This window comes from Polyodon spathula, chromosome 15, assembly GCF_017654505.1.
Source record: "Polyodon spathula isolate WHYD16114869_AA chromosome 15, ASM1765450v1, whole genome shotgun sequence".
Classification (NCBI taxonomy): Eukaryota; Metazoa; Chordata; class Actinopteri; order Acipenseriformes; family Polyodontidae; genus Polyodon; species Polyodon spathula.
This window is the reverse complement of record NC_054548.1, coordinates 3,209,740-3,227,189: the sequence shown is the minus strand read 5'-3', so window position 1 is coordinate 3,227,189 and position 17,450 is coordinate 3,209,740. Positions and strand designations below refer to the sequence as shown.

The 17,450-nt window shown below is 42.3% G+C and overlaps 1 protein-coding gene across 2 annotated transcripts in view; it reads right to left on the bottom strand.

Annotated features, from left to right (window-relative positions):
* The window catches only part of LOC121328084 (cytoplasmic FMR1-interacting protein 1 homolog), a 49,223-nt gene that overhangs the window by 28,354 nt on the left and 3,419 nt on the right, over positions 1–17,450 (bottom strand). Inside the window, exons 1-15 of one of the 2 annotated variants that reach the window (XM_041272569.1) lie at positions 15,623–15,795; positions 13,444–13,578; positions 13,006–13,095; positions 12,414–12,491; positions 11,952–12,053; positions 10,538–10,719; positions 8,724–8,820; positions 7,987–8,115; positions 7,100–7,204; positions 5,961–6,052; positions 5,298–5,415; positions 4,191–4,313; positions 3,431–3,556; positions 2,688–2,854; positions 1,492–1,639 (exon numbers count right to left, since the gene is read on the bottom strand). In XM_041272569.1, coding sequence (XP_041128503.1) covers positions 1,492–1,639; positions 2,688–2,854; positions 3,431–3,556; positions 4,191–4,313; positions 5,298–5,415; positions 5,961–6,052; positions 7,100–7,204; positions 7,987–8,115; positions 8,724–8,820; positions 10,538–10,719; positions 11,952–12,053; positions 12,414–12,491; positions 13,006–13,095; positions 13,444–13,560 — 1,674 coding nt within the window. In that variant the 5' untranslated portion in view covers positions 13,561–13,578; positions 15,623–15,795. Of the gene's footprint in view, positions 1–1,491; positions 1,640–2,687; positions 2,855–3,430; positions 3,557–4,190; positions 4,314–5,297; positions 5,416–5,960; positions 6,053–7,099; positions 7,205–7,986; positions 8,116–8,723; positions 8,821–10,537; positions 10,720–11,951; positions 12,054–12,413; positions 12,492–13,005; positions 13,096–13,443; positions 13,579–15,622; positions 15,796–17,450 lie in introns of those variants that run through there. The other variant, XM_041272568.1, reaches the window with a different exon arrangement.

Genomic DNA, 17,450 nt, shown 5'->3' with positions numbered 1-17,450 from the left:
TACATTTCCTTGCCACCAAACATAATAAGAGCTAGAAAGGTGGAGGAGAGCCTCGGAAACTTGTTTATGACATATTCTAACTTTTCCACTCCGACAGACTTCAGCTGCGTAGCAAGGACCGGGTCTGTTGGCTGGATAACGTCTATCTGACTGTGCTAGGAAAACAGAACTCTTACAGCCTTATCATGCACTGAAACAGTCTTGGGGATTTTGTGAAAGGAAAAGAACCACCAAGTGTAATCTACAGAGGGGCACAGCAACACAGACTTTAAACAGGCAGTACAGACATGTGCAGAGAGCTCTGCATTACTGTAGCAATACATACAATCCACATCATGCGTGCTGCGATCTCAAACAACACGCTTCCCGTCGTGTGTCATGCCTAAACAAACTGTATTTTCTTCACTTCCATGTATTAATATTTCTCTGAGACCTACAGTAACAAAAGCCCTCCCCTGAAACACTGAATTGCCTATGGACACATTCACATTAAGCACTTCTTTACTATGCTAACGAATGTCCATTTCAAGTTTCATCTCAACTGCATGACAGGTTTTCTAGAGATATATATATATATATATATTATATATATATATATATATATATATATATATATATATATATATATATATATATATATATAAAAAGGGATTGCATACAGAGGACTTCAAACCTCCTGCACCCATCGGACTGATTCTTGAGGTTTTCTAGAGCACCCTGAAAAGGGGAATTCTCATGTAGATCAGATTTCATTTCCCTGAATTCAGCTCCCCCGGTTATCTATGCACTTTTTTTCTATCTTCGTATTCTCTTTGCATTTTCAGTTTCTGTAAACTTATTTACAGCCCTTAATGAGCAAGAAGGCTTGCTTCCCCTTCCCAGAACCCTTTTGGAAAGTGATGCGTGTGCCAAAACAGAATCTCTACCCCAAACCAGGACCGACCACTGAGCTGACCGGATGAATGTTTAACTATGTTTAACTGGGTCTGCTTGACTTTTGTTTCTGAGCTCCTGCAGCTGTGAAAACAGCACCTTGCCAAACAGGGTAGAATGTACTGAATTAGATTAAGAGAGTGGTTTTGGCCACTGTTCAAGAGTCCATAGATTTCAGAAACACAATAAAGATATGTCCCCAATATGGAGCTGTCAGGGTTTGTAACACGCTGCAATGTGACTGTACCAGGTACCAAAGTGCCAGGTACCTGCAGCACAGCACAGTCACAACATGCAAATAAAACACCTGAAATGCTTGCTTGCCCTACAGATACCTGCAACTGCAAACTGATATGTTGTACTTTGATAATTCATCTTAGAAAGGCCCCAGTGAGACTTCCCTTTAAAAGCTCTTGTCAACCTCTTGCAAGCCATCATCAAGCTTACAGTATTATTGACTGCAAATACATTCTTTCCAGAACAATGGTAGGCATATTATTTCTAGCGTGCCAAAGTGATGCAAAGCATGGAGGTAACATGTTTGAAAAGGACAAGCACCTGTGTACTGGAGGGTCCCACAGCCCGCCTTGGCACTTTGATATCGAAGCCTCCCTTGGGATCCTTCTCTCCTCGCAGAGCGGGGTCATTATGGGGCTCCCGTCCAGTCTCCCAGTCACATATGGTCTTCCTGATAGCCTGAAGAACACTGAAGACAGTGGGAGAGGCGTTTCTTCATTGAGATTTAGTTTAGAACAAAAGGTAGGAAGCAGTTCACTTCACTTTTTTTTTTTTTACATAGTTATAAAACACATGGAATAGCCTACCAGGTGAAGTAGTAGGATCTAAAACACTGGGAATGTTAAAATATAATAAGAGTTCACAAACATTTATGTTCTTATGAGAGTCTATTAAAAACACAACGGCACGTCTCACAGACACACAGACTCGCTCGATCGTATCCTTACATTCAGTTAGCAATGCATTCAGACACACACAGACTCGCTCGATCGTATCCTTACATTCAGCAATGCGTTTTCCAAATGCAAAGAAACCTGCTGACTCGGTACCTGTTGTTAATCGTCTTGCAAAACCATGCAGCTACAAAAAATGTACTGTAACCCCCACAAGGTCACCTTTCATTGTACAACATGTATTGCAACCCCTACAAGGTCACCTTTCATTGTACAACATGTATTGCAACCCCTACAAGGTCATCTCACTGCACAACACTGCTGTTGCTCCGCACAAGCTCAATAATAAAAATTAAAAAAATACGTTTGGATTTGTAGTAACTTTGAATCTTTGCTTTAATGTCATTATAACACATAACAAAACCACAACCAATTACACGTGAAGTTAACATGTCTATAGTGAGTTCGATCAGTAAAGGAATCTCAATGGACTGTTTTAAAACAGATTCCAATAAGAACATTTTAATTCACCTTTTTAGTTTGCCATTTTAACCCCTTCAGGTGCACTGAGAATTGAGAGGTTATTTAAAATAGTTTCCTCTTAAAACACTTTTGAGAGCGACTCAAGTATCACGAGGCGGAAACTGACAATTTGGATGACCAGATCCAAGCCATCAGTACATTTTAACCCTGTTTCGTGTGTCTCATTTTATGTCCCTTGCACCTTAAAGGGTTCACCTGCAGAACAAAGCAAATGGAACAAAGTTATTTAAAGTGTCTGCAGTGGAGCACCCAACCTGAACCCATGCGAGGCTCGTCCCACCCTGACGGGATGTGCCTCACCTCTGAATGACGTTCTTCTTCTTCTTGATGGCCTGGCGCAGGGGCTCCCTCAGGGTGAGCTGGGCGAAGTCTTGGAGGGCAGAGAAGATGGTGTGCCGAATAGCGTGGTTGAAGACACTCTCCATCCTGCCCATCAGGACCTGCAGACCCTTGATCATGGCCATCACCTGGAAACACCAACATGCTGTGCTGCAGTACAGCACACTCGAGAAAACTCTGGTATACAATAGGAACCTAATAGCTATCTCTGTGCTGAATATTATTTTTAAAAGGTCAGCAGCAGCAAATTGTGATCATTTTGAGTGGCTCATGTTGCACGTATCACTTTGATATTCTTTTGAGGTCAAGTTTCCAGATTCCCATATGTAACACAGACATAGTATAATACACAGTAGCGGTTCTACAGGGTGCTGGTTCTGACTACAATACAGGCACTTGACGATGATCCAGCCTGTATTACATACATCTACTGTGAAAGAATCTGGCAGCTGCTCCTGAACTCAGTTCAATGTATAGACACACAAAGGCTGTAAGGGATAGTATTGCTGGTGTGAACTGATCTGTCATTACAGGAACTTTTAAGATGCCTTGCTCATCTGATTGGAAGCTGGTTGGTTAATACAACACTTCTCTTGTCGAAACATGTTACATGTAGCCTCAGTAAGCGACCCAGCGCCTTCAGGATGTGAATGTTAAAGTTAAGAACACTGTATCACATGCCTCAAACACAGAGCTCGTCTCACCTCCACGAGAGCAAACTTCTCCTCAGTGGTGTAGTTGTATCTTGTTGCCCTTTCATACTCCTCTGCATTGTCTGGGCAGTCTTTATTGGAGTACTTGTCTGTGGGATGCACCAGCTTCCATGAGTACTGGGAGGAAAGAAGAGAGATGAGATAACAAATAGGTGTTCATCACATCCTGTACTGAAAGAAAGAAGAGAGATGAGATAATAAACAGGTGCTCATCACATCCTGTACTGAAAGAAAGAAGAGAGATGAGATAATAAACAGGTGCTCATCACATCCTGTACTGAAAGAAAGAAGAGAGATGAGATAATAAACAGGTGCTCATCACACCCTGTACTGAGAGGAAAGAAGAGAGATGAGATAATAAACAGGTGCTCATCACACCCTGTACTGAGAGGAAAGAAGAGAGATGAGATAATAAAGAGGTGCTCATCACATCCTGTACTGAGAGGAAAGAAGAGAGATGAGATAATAAACAGGTGCTCATCACATCCTGTACTGAGAGGAAAGAAGAGAGATGAGATAATAAACAGGTGCTCATCACATCCTGTACTGAGAGGAAAGATGAGAGATGAGGTAATAAACAGGTGCTCATCACACCCTGTACTGAGAGGAAAGAAGAGAGATGAGAATAAAGAGGTGCTCATCACAATGTATGCTTTTACTGTGGGGAAACTTTTACAAGGAACAAAAATCAGAGTGATATCATACTGTTGAGAGAACAGCCTTCAAAACCAGCCTAACCATGGGCTCTTACCACTTCCATGACGTGGGCACTCCACTGAGACAGGAGCTGCAGCCCCTGCAGAGCAGAGTCAAACAGCTTCCGATACTCCGAGTCAGTCTTCTGGGCCTCCTGCCTTCCTGAGCCAGTCACAACCTGCAACACACCCAGGGCCTGCATTAGAAATGCCCACTCCTCCACCTTCACTGCCATGTGCTGTACCCCCCTATGGGACCTGTGGGATACTGCACTGGGACGCATTCTTTAGACCCACATTAACATCTGAGCTTGATAAATGTATATATTTTTGTATCCCCTTCAATTCTTACATTTACAAATCAGGGCATGTGACTACAGACAGAGAGAACAAGGCTATCCTACCGGAAAATATACATCAAACAAACAAAAAAGAAAGACATTTACTTAATTCACTCACGACAACTGATACGATCAGTTAGACAAGAACACCAGGATGCTTGGCTACCACTGATAGAGACAGAAACAAAAGAAGCTTCCCTGTGGAGTGTTGCTCGAGTGTTTTGCACAAACACATCTCTCTTAGAGCTGCTTTCTGGGTACGGTTCATGAATGATGTGAATATCGTGCCTCCTCAAGCAGTGCTGAACAGGACACGATAACACGCTCTTCTATTAAATCTATATTCAGGAGAACACACTCTTATATAGGAGCTTAAGAACAAAGTGTACCAGGAACTTGAAATGTATCATACTGAAGAGCCATTTTATTTCCCTCATTACCCATCATTACACAGTTGCTGCACAAACAGCTTGATAATTAGATGCAAATGCCCTTGATAGACAATTACAATTTAATTTTGAAGTATGCTGTTCAATTAAACTTGTGTACATAAATAAACAAGCTCTGCTTTATATTCCCTTGTCCTCTTTTCATCATGCTTAAAGGGTCCATTCGTTCTGCTGCTCAATATTGCACTTGAATCACTTTTACCAATAATGCAAAATAGACCACATGGATCCACAAGACTTATAATAACTACTGCCACCTTCAAAGAAAAGTCCACCAGGTGAGCTAAAGTAGGTTGAAAAGAGCCCATTCCCTCCCCTGTACACAGTGTATACCCACCAGACCAGCACACACAGACACACCCCTAACACTGACCTCACTGTTGCTGTATCGGGCGAGCTCGGAGATGAAGCGCATGTGGTCTTCTCGGATCTGGATCATCTGCTCACAGATGTTATACTGAGGGCTGCTGCCAGTGGAAGTGCACGACCACCTGTTTCAAGAGAGACGATCAACTAGGAAAACAATGCACTGCAAAGCAAGGTCTGTGAAGGGATGCAGATCAATTAGGAAAACAATGCATTGCAAAGCAAGCTGTGTGAAGGGAGACTGATCAATTAGGAAAACAATGCATTGCAAAGCAAGCTGTGTGAAGGGATGCAGATCAATTAGGAAAACAATGCATTGCAAAGCAAGCTGTGTGAAGGGATGCAGATCAATTAGGAAAACAATGCATTGCAAAGCAAGCTGTGTGAAGGGATGCAGATCAATTAGGAAAACAATGCATTGCAAAGCAAGCTGTGTGAAGGGATGCAGATCAATTAGGAAAACAATGCATTGCAAAGCAAGCTGTGTGAAGGGATGCAGATCAATTAGGAAAACAATGCATTGCAAAGCAAGCTGTGTGAAGGGATGCAGATCAATTAGGAAAACAATGCATTGCAAAGCAAGCTGTGTGAAGGGATGCAGATCAATTAGAAAAACAATGCATTGCAAAGCAAGCTGTGTGAAGTAACTCCAAGCCTGAGAGGCCCATACCTGGACTTGTTCTCCTCGAAATGTGCACTGTTCTTGATGTATCGCGACAGCTCAAGCTGCATATCACCAAACAATGGAACCACCTGCAGTTGCTGTAATAAAAATAAACAAACAAACAACAACGTTACACATTTGCAAACACTGTAGATTTAGAAGAACCAGTTCTTAATACAGGGCTATTATATAAGGGATGTCCAGATTTATGATGTAATTTTCCTATCAGTCCCACTACTTCTAAAATGGCCATCTTGGATTGTGAAAGTTCAAATATAGACTGAATGAATGAATGGAGACGCAAAATAAACTGATATCTGTCATAACCCTGTCAACACCTGGTAGGGCCACTGCAAACTCTGCTTTCCAGAACGGGTGTTGATTAATTCGCAATTTTTCCATTTACATCTGCTATAAGTGTGAAACACGTATGGACATACAGACTATCACGACACCCTCGATTATCGCTAAAAGAACTTCTTACCTAAGCTTCATCACAACTACACAAGCGGTGTGACACAAGTACACATGTAAAGGCACATGCTATAGCCACAGATTTTATATCCTCAATGCTGTGACTTGTGCTAAAGAAGTGAAAAGTACTAAGATCTGTCACAATTGGATAAGCAGTTCTCTTGATATCTGTGCGACAGAATACACATTAGGAACGCATCACAGAACCCTCAGTCAAAAGAGATCCCATTCTTTTGCCATTAGAGTCACCCTTTTAGAGGAGCTGCTGTTGAAACACTGAAATCAATGGACTCTGTGCTTCAAGCAGCTCTTTATTGTACAGGATGCCTTTATATTTTGCAAGAAGGAAAGTATACAGTTGCTCTCCCTTTCTCCATATCTATTACTTTATTAATTTGTCATTTAACAGATGCTTTTATTCAAAGCCATGTACAGAGACTTGGGGGTGAACTATGCCTCTTCAACCTTAGTTTCACAAACAAACACTTTTCTCTAATCACTGGACCACCAAGCCTCCTCACAGACATATCTAATCCCTGAAAGGCTCTGTATTTATCCATGGAGTATAAAGCCATTCTCAGCTGACCTTTCAGTCCAGGCAGAGCCCCATTTTCTGATGAACTGCTCGGTCTGCAAGCACGGCAGACAGCACTCCCCGTTCACAAGCTTACCTTGAAAAACTTGTCAATGCGGGTCAGGTTAATCCGCTTCTTGGCATCCAGTTTGTAGATGTTGCTCACCGACCCGTCCATCAGATACAAACCAAAACCCATTACCTGGAAAGAAAGTTATGTTTGTTTCATGATGTTGAGAAGACACATCCTCTCCATACACGACACAATCGCTCGGATCCTTCAGGCCCAGTTTTCAAAGTTCTCAGACCAATCAAGCTATCGGTTGTACATTTTCTTCTGTTCTTGATTATTTCATTTATTTTTAACAGGGTCTTTCCATTCATATAGCAATGGGTACAAGGAATGTTACTGACAAAGCATATCAGTCAATAGGAGAGGCAGCTGATTGGTTATTGACAGAAAAGAAGCCCTTGAAGGGGAGGGAACAATTTCACCCTCCACGTGAAATGACCCAAGAAGTGCAAGAGTCTACAAAAAGGGCTTGCAAACAGAGATTTCCATAACCTAGAGTAGTACCAGCAGATCACATTTTAAAATGGAAATACTTTCAAAACCACATTTGACACCTATAGAATGAATGGGTGGGTATGGCAGAGAAAATGTGTTGAACAAACTAGCTACAATTACTTTAATGTGGGTCCTTTAATGTAGAATGGTAAAGCTTGTTAACCTATTGGATTTGGTTGCTATCTCGATTTTGGTTGCTGCTGCTGGAAAATATATTCTCGTCATTGAATTATCATCATCAGTATTATTCACGCACTTGCAGAAGTCACTTTACTGTGGTTTGCGACTGAAGAGCCACAAGTTATCAGCCTCTGGTGTGTCAAGTCTCTCTCTTCTAGGCTTTATTTGTTAACATTTATAAACCAGAAGAATGAGAAGACATTTAAAAAGGTGCGAGAGACAGAGAGGCGGCTTACTTTCAGCAGCATGTGTTTCTCGGTGGGAGTGAGATACATCTTATTCTCATAGTAATCCACACACAGGTTCACAATATCAGCCAGGAGCTCTTCATACCCATGGATAACCTCCAGCTGCTGTTGTAAGGTCTGAAATACAATCAAACACAAGTCAGTAACAGACAAGTAAACCCTTACATGAGTCTACCACAATATTCCTGCACTTCTACCACGCTCAACACATGGTTATACTACTATGCATTTACCATACCTCTCTATTCTTTACAATGTTTACCTGTGCTTTACCATGCCTCTCTATTCTTTACAATGCTTACCTGTGCTTTACCATATCTCTCTATTCTTTATTCTCCCCTATGCTTTATTGCACTTTGCTATGCTTTTACTTTGGGGAACTTTTATAAGGGAAACTGAAGGCATTTTAACCCAGCACACAAGCAAACTGTCTGGAACTTTGCACCTTCCCAGGTTTTGCCAGGCAAGCCTAACTGGTTACATGCATTAGACAAACCCTACAAGTCACATGCTCAGGGGTGTTATATGAAGTCTTATTTCAACCCTGTACTGTTAGTTGTGGCAAACCATTAGTCAGAATACATTAGTATTTCACAGGGTAATAAAGCGTGTTCTTGAACTAAAGCATGTTTAAAAGCTGTAGGGGTGGGGTGGGCGGTGTGGGCACTGTACTAATGCAGTACTGGGGGTGCATTACTTGTCTTGTTTTCTAACAGATACTGTACCTGGGTGATTTTATTGTGGTTAGCGAGGAACATTGAAAGATTCTGGGACTCCTGAATGGACTGGGGGTCAGCCATCTTCCGAAGGAACTGAGCAGCTCTGAGGAAATACAAAGAGTGATCTTTAGCAGTACAGAAAAGTCAGAGCTGAGGCCACAAGAAAAAACATGTGCTCAGAAAATAATATTTTACATTTGAAAGCCAAGTAGACAATCATAACAGGCACAAGCCAGCTTTACAACATGTAGAAATGTATTCTGAAAAGGAGAGACTTTTATTACATCGCTTAGGACTACAACTGTGGTGTAAATAGTCTATCACTGGCATACACTAGTCTTTGAATTGACTCTCCCAGACACACACACAAATAAATACACAATTTGTGCAGTAAAAGAAAATGTCAATAAAATAGATTGGATGTGGGCATACATTACATTAAAACTAGAGCTATAAAAATAGCGTGCTTAAAAAAAATAAATACAAAAAATAATGAATTTAACTAAAGTAATCCTGCCAACGAAATAAGATTTGGTTGTTTACAAATCATACGTTCCATCTAAACAATGCAATTCATGCAAAACTGTAAACCAGAGAACATTACCACTCTCCAGAGTGAACTATTAATAGGGTTAATAGTTAAATAATATTAAAGGAGGTAGGTGAACACTGCCATCTAGAGACTATTACCACTCTCCAGCGTGAACTATTACACTGGCAATGCCATGAAGAAGGCTGCACTACAGTAAAGGCCTACACTACATGCCACGTTCACTATCTGCTGTGCTTGTAAAACTCTTTAAATGCAAATCGCAATTGCTTGGGTATTTTATTCACTTAATTGCGTAACTGGAGAATTGTTAAAGACAGAAGCTGTCATTTGGCAAATGACATTTAATAGAGAAAAGTGTAAGGTACTGCACGCAGGAAATAAAAATGTGCATTATAAATATCATACAGGAGATACTAAAATTGGAGAAGGAATCTATGAAAAAGACCTAAGAGTTTTTGTTGACTCAGAAATGTCTTCATCTAGACAATGTGGGAAAGCTATAAAAAAAGGCTAACAAGATGCTCGGATACATTGTGAAAAGTGTCGAATTTAAATCAAGGGAAGTAATGTTAAAACTGTACAATGCATCAGTAAGACCTCATCTTGAATATTGTGTGCAGTTCTGGTCACCTCACTATAAAAAAGATATTGCTACTCTAGAAAGAGTGCAAAGAAGAGCGACCAGAATAGAATTGAATCTGTTCAGTCTTGAACAAAGAAGACTATGTGGCGACCTAATTCAAGCATTCAAAATTCTAAAAGGTATTGACAGTGTCAACCCAGGGGGACTTTTTCGACCTGAAAAAAAAAAAACAATGACCAGGGGTCACAAATGGAGATTAGACAAAGGGGCATTCAGAACAGAAAATAGGAGGCACTTTATTACACAGAGAATTGTGAGGGTCTGGAATCAACTCCCCAGTAATGTTGTTGAAGCTGACACCCTGCGATCCTTCAAGAAGCTGCTTGATGAGATTCTGGGATTAATAAGCTACTAACAACCAAACGAGCAAGATGGGCCGAATGTCCTCCTCTGGTTTGTAAACTTTCTTATGTTCTCATGACTTTGTGCCTCTGTTACTCAGCAGCAGGCAGTAAAACTCCTCCAGTCACCCTTGTGAATAATGACCAAGCACAAGTGTATTGAATATCCGAGAGCAAGCCCTGCTTATTAAATGCTAGCACACTAGAACACACAGGATGGAGCAGGCCCAAGCCACAGTGTTAGAAGCACAAAGGGGTGTCTTGCACGAGGCTGCCTGCTCACCTCTTGTAGGCCGAGTGGTCGTTCTTGACGCTGCACTTCATGTTTTTGAGCTCATCCAGCACTGCAAACATGTTAATGAACTTGCCCAGGGTCAGGAGGTAGGCCTCAGAGACAAAGTCCTTCCTTCTCTCCGTGTGACACAGCCTCTTCACCTCTCCACAGAACCGTTCAATGGCATTACGCTGTAGGGGACAGAGCCAGAGTTACCACAGCCCTGGCTACCAGCAAAACTACAAAAGCACTGATAATTTTACTACCAGCAAAACAACAAAAACACAAACGGTTTAGTGTGTTTGAAGTTATACAGTCGTCTCCACGTATAGGAACACACCTCCTGAAACTGGTCTGCCCCCCCCCCCCCCCCCACATTTAAAGGCGGATTTCCGCCTCCTTGAACAAACTTTGTTTAAACAGTAGCGCCGTATGATTACCAAATAAATTAGAAAGATCTTGGCAGTAGTATAGTCATCGAAGCAAACCTTTTGGAATTAAGGTACTCACGTGTGAGTACCGATCATTTTTACAAAATACATTTGTTTGTCAGCTTTTCGTGGCGGTAAAGAGAACGATCTTTTACAACCTTTAAGAAATTACTCCCTGAGGGACACAAGTCACCCAGCAATTTTGTGTTTTCCATTCTGGTGAGATGCTTCACCATTCTGTAAAATAATTGAGCATGTCTTGAATATTGCTCCTGTACAGATATTCATAATTAATCTAGAGCTGCTGCTTTTTCTAATGTGTGTATGGCTGCTGTGTTAATTTACTTTGACAGTTAACTTAACGTAGTTTCTCTGTTACTTTATAATTATAGTTTATTAACGTACACTTGCCTTTTCTCTTACTCTGTTCATTTAATATGTTGATGCAAGTGCATCATGACAGGTAATAAATATTTATTGATTCATATTGTGTCTAGTGGTCAACTCTGTCTTAGACAGAACATGGCACTGAAACGTGCGGCCTGCTGTTTTCCAAACCTCCATAATCTCAGATAGGAGTACTTCGACAACGAGGACCCTGAAGAGGCAGAAAGCTACCCATCATGCAGCAGCATGTTGTAATGGCAATTCCTGTCTTCACACATGTACCCTGTCCAGAGCTCACAGGCAGGCAGTGCTGATGACTCACTGGAATTGTTTCCTGCTGATTTGCAGAGTCAGAAAAAGAAACAGCCACAGAAAACCCAACCTTATGAGTCATACCAAACCAAAATAAGCAGGAGCTACTGTAGACTATACGATTAAATATTTCTCATTTCACTGGCATTCCTCCAATACTGGGTTAGTAAACTACATTTAGAAGACCAGGGGCAGAATGTGCATCCCTCAGCGGTGTCATGCAAAGTGAGCTGAAACCAGTGATGAAAATGATGGCTTGTATGTTTTTAATGCTGGCAAGTGTAGCTCTTTACCTGGAAGTACATGAAGTTCATGAGTTTAGTGACCTCGGGCTCAAGGACCTCCACGGTCTTCTCGTAAATCTCCACTCTGTTCGGCTGCTCATTGCACTTCACCTGAGACCATAGAAAACAAACAGAAATCAGATTCAACCAACCTGCTCCCCCAGGACTCCACACCTCCACACATACAAATTACACATATAAAGGATAAGTGACGTTTCAGCGCAAAGTGCAATACAAGAGACATAACCAGAGAGGCTCGAACTCTGCTCATCTGCACCATCTAGATTCAAATCCTCATTGAAGCATGTGGAATTCCGCTCCGCTGTTTGCGCTTCAGTAAAATAGTAAGACGGTGTGGTTTGCAGTTCTTGCCCAGCCTTGGCCTTCCACTCAACTCAATGGGCTGAGGTGCAAGTTCATTACAAGAGCTAAGAGCAGCAGGTCCGCTTGCAAGGGTAACCCTTCACATACCTGTGGAATGGCTCTGGAGCAGCTTCTCCATGTGTACAGCATCACGGCATACTCCTGCCCCTCCTCAAGCATTTCATTCTAGGAGAGAAGAGGACCAACCGTGCTTTAAACATGGAGCTATATAGCATGAACAGAGGGTCACTGCAAGAGCACATCTACAAGACCGGCAGGCAATACAGATACTGCACAAACACAATGAATACGAAGACTGGGGTCCATGCTACAATATGAACAGACACTGTACAAACACAATGAGTACTAAGACTGGGGTCCATGCTGCAATATGGACAAGAATTGTAGCACGTCATCTTTATCTCTGAGGACACTTAGGAGTCATAGAAACTTCACCATGGTTACATTTCTTACAGTAGAGGAAGAATACCAAGCAACATATCTTTATATCTTTCAAAGGGAAGGGACCATTCTTAATGTGGGGAGAGAAGGTACATTCTAATGGGATATGGGAATACTTAAGGTCTTGTTAAATGTCCTTGTAAAACAAATAATTGAGGACTTGAACAGAGGAGGGTACAGAAATCACGCACGATGGTAAAGCACATTAGAAGCCACTGTCAATGCTGGGGTACAGTACCATGCTGGAGTGGACTGTTGCTTGCTCGATGTATCGGGCGATGCCGGTAACAAAGGCATTTCTGTCTTCAAAGTTGGTATTGAAATTCGGCTATGGGAAGAACAAAAAGAAGAGAAACACCATTAATTTATTACCGTAAATAAAAGGGAAATAATTAAAAATAGTGATTAAACAGGTGATGAAATGCCAAAGACTTGAAATAATACAATCGTGGATTTGTTTTCCAAAGTGAAGGGACCATTAACCAACGTTGACCAACCAGCTGCTTCCCTGGGATGGTAATTAAAGACACCTATTGCACCGCAGTTTGCTCCGTTCCTGGTTTTACAGTGAGTTTACCTATATACTGTGGCTAGTGAAGCTTGCAGTAAAACCTGGAACGGGTGACACTGCTAGTCTTATCTTCGGCCACCTCTTTAAAGAGAGCCGCTTACTCACCTGGTAGATCAAGGAGGAGGGAGGGGGCTCGATGCAGGGCTGCTGGTCTGGGAGAGGCAGCTCCTCCAGCAGGTCCACATTGGACAAGGCGTCCTCGAGAGTCACCGTGGTCGTCATGGTGATGGCACTGCCGCACTACAAACAAGGACAGAGGGGAGGGGTTGAGCCGGGTCTCTTGCACAATATTCGTTTTGGAATAGAAATGGCTGGCCTATAGTGGCACCAGCAGGGTGACGTGGGGGGCAGCAGCTGGAGAAACTCCTCACAGAGCGCAGCTGCATATCAGAGCCAACGGCCGTCTAAAACAAGAACAGCCAGTGCTGAATACTCCCTAAAACAAGCCAAAACCAGAGGCAACTTCCACAATCTAGCCTGTGTGCCCAGCAACAAGGTCTTTCACAGTCTAGCCTGTGTGCCCAGCAACAAGGTCTTTCACAGTCTAGCCTGTGTGCCCAGCAACAAGGTCTTTCACAGTCTAGTCTTCAAGTTTATTTTTGTATTCGTGTGTGTATCCCCACGTTTGCTTTCCACCTTGAAGCTAGACAATAAGAGAGACGATTTGCTGACACAACAACTCCAGTCCCCTTACAGCGTTACAAAGCATCATGAGGTTTACTCTGCTGTAAAGAGTTCATGAAAATATTAGCAATACAAATCAATGATTCTGAGTGCAGCTGTGCACAGTGTGCTGTTATATGCTGCTGTCAGGGAAATAATGTTTTATTGCCTGAGAAAGTGTCAATAAAACTGACCTCATCTGAAACGGTGCAAGCAGGACAAAATGTTGCTGACAGAGATAAGCAGCAGCTAAGCTTTGCACACAAAGGGGTGTAGAGACTGTATAAACAGCAGGCTCTTTGAGGTGCAGTTGAGAAGCATCAGGTTCCTGCATGTACATACACCAGTGCCATGTCTGCTGCTTCTCCCACAAACTGGCACCTTCTATTAATAACTCACAGCCTCACTATTGAGTCCAATCATAATGATTAAGCTGTAAAAGTGTGATTTTTGACTATTGGAATCAATAAAGAAAGCGTGTTGAATGCTGCTTCAATCCTGGTTGTACGCGCTCCTTCACCCACGTAACTAATTTAGTTTCCTTACACCACTGTGTGTGAAAGTCTTCTACAGACTGTTATGGGTAATGGTGGGATGGAGCAGAGAACCACTAACTCATAGCAATCACAAAAAAGGGAAGAAGCTTCTTCCTGTGCATTGCTTTCAGATATTTTAAGACAAAAAAAACACTGGGGTCATTTCCTTGTGACCAAACATCTGCTGAGCAATGAAATTCGCTGTCTCCTCAGCAAAGTGCTGTCTTGTACAGCAGGCACATGCAATTCAAAGAGTTGTACGAAAGCTCCTGCAAATTCCAGGGAAACCTGGGTGCTAAAGGAGAAGGACCACGACAGCCACCACTTTGCTATGCTGAGCACCGCAGTTCTCAATATACAATCTCATTGATTTAAGGTGGAACCCACCAAGAGGTCTTAAGGAGGCCCTGTGAAAATAATGCAGATCACAACAAAGGCCCTCTCTCATCACCAATGCAATAACACTTAGCTCTGACTTTTTGCATTAAAATATTGCAAAGTATAGGCCTACTCTAAAAACAGGTTTCCTTTTTATAGCTCTATATAGCTTCATGTTGTCTTCAAAGCTAGACAAGATGTTAGTAACTGCAGTGGTCTGTATGACTTTGAGTCAGTGAATTAGTAAATGCAGTGGTCTGTAGTACTTCGATCTAGTGAATTCAGTTTTGCAATGCTGCACTGTTTGTATGGGACTCTCCTCCATGCCAGCATCAGCCACTCACTAATGTTTAGATCAGAAAACAAAAACAAACCAACAAAACTGTACCGCTTTACTGGGTCCAAAACAAAAGTGATCTGTATTATACTGGCAGCTGCACAGTGACAATCTGACTGTGCCATACATGTATCATCCTCCTGTGTTCAACTCCAGAGCACACAGGCAAGACACTGTCGATTTCAACAACACAGCACTCTACTGAATTCTATTTAATAAAGTACTGATAATGGGCAGTGTGGAAACGAAATCTCAATACTGCAGCTCATTCATTCAAGAGCCAGTCAGGGGTGGGCTTTTATAAATCACATCATCAGGAAGCACGGTGATCGTGTGAATATTCAACTTGCATGACAGAAACCCACCACACCTCATGGGCAGGGTGCTAAGTGAAGCTCTGTAAGGAAGGAGAGCTGGCTGGGAGGAGTTACACTGACAAAGCATGCTTCTCAGAGGGGCCCAGCAAACTCCAGCACACACTTTCCAGCCTGGATTCTTACTTCCTGAATGACAGCGAATGTTACAACAGTCAAAGGAACTCAGGAACCATGCCGACGAGACTTCTACTCTCAGTGTGCTCTTCAATTGTCAAATAATAAACAGTTGATAACATCTGCTACTTTGGTTTAGTGGGTGAAGGTTGTCTACTGATCTCTTGAATGGTGCATTGCAGCAGTCAGCCTCAATTTGCATTGGGTAGTAAAAGAAGGGTAGAAATGAGAAGGGAAAAAAAAAACAAGTCAAACTACAATTCTACCAGTATGTTGCTTAGTGCAATACTGGAAGGTGTTGGAAGGAATGCTACAGTGGGGGTGCAGGCATATCAGCTCCTCAGAACCTCACTGAAGTTGCTACCCCTGAGTGAGGCCTGCCTTTAGGGTGTGTTGTGTGTAATATTCCTGAACACGGAAGCAGCACTTCATTCATTTGTATAGAGCTCTGCTGAGGCAGCACACCAGGAAACTGATCTGTAACAGCTGGCAGGCAGCATGCTGGAAAGCAAGGCTCTGCAGAGCCCATTGTACAGTATATTTCAGCTGGATGTTCTTCACTTGTTGATGCATCAGATTTTCATTGCCTGTTATATCGCAAACCCCCAGAGACAGCCAGCCACACATCCAGCGTGTGAGTTAGGGTGTGGTACACAGGAAACAGATGCTGTGCATTGACAGGATCACTCAAGATTTAAATTGAATCTGTTGAAGGTTGAGTCTGAAGAGGGCCGCACTGCCTCCTCTCGTTGGTAAACGTTTGGATGTTCTTATAGGAAGTTAAAGACTCACACTGCTGGTGAAACTGCAGGCTTTAGCTGTAACAGTTTAGCACCTCACTCTGTGCAAAGCAATGAAGTGAGAACATGTTTTAAGCCCTGTGGTAAGAAGTGCTGGATTTGAAAGGCTGCAGTCGTGTTTCAGCATTGCATATGTTATTATTGCACAAGTGCATTGGGTTCTTGAGAGCTGCACATTTACTGACTAGGATTTAACACGTGAATTCCACAGATTTCCTGTGCTGTATTCCAACGAAGTATTGTTTCTAAAGCTCAAGTCCAGTAGTTAGGGTTTACTTCCCTTTCAGTGTGACACTTGTCTTCCCACTAGCATGGAAATGAGATCAGCTATATATAAGAATAGAAGAATGACCCGGCTATCACCTGAACTTATCAAACACGTTGTGATGTTCTTCAGAATAAACAAATAACAGAAGCACCTAACTTGTAAAGCAGCTGCTTGGGCCAAAACTAACTGTTAGTGGAGCACCGTCTCCACTTACATTGCTCATAAAAAAAGCAGAGTCTTTTTTATTGATTGTTTTCTTCTTCAAATAATAATCAGTGTTGAATGAGCCGGAATCGTCGGTCCGGTGGTTAAAGACAAGGGCTTGTAACCAGATCACTATGCAAGCTGGTCTGGTTCAAATCCTGGCTTGCTCACTGACTCGCTGTGTGACCCTGAGCAAGTCACTTAACCTCCTTGTGCTCTGTCTTTTGGACGGTTGTTGTAAGTGACTCTGCAGCTGATGCATAGTTCACACACCCTCGTCTCTGGAAGTCGTCTTGGATAAAGGTGTCTGCTAAATAAAAAAAAATTATATTTTGATAGCCTCTGATCACCTAAAAGAATGAAAACTTCAACTCCACAACAATCCAGGAAGCCTGCTCAAGGGTCCCTGTTGTGGTCATGCTTGGCCAATCCCGG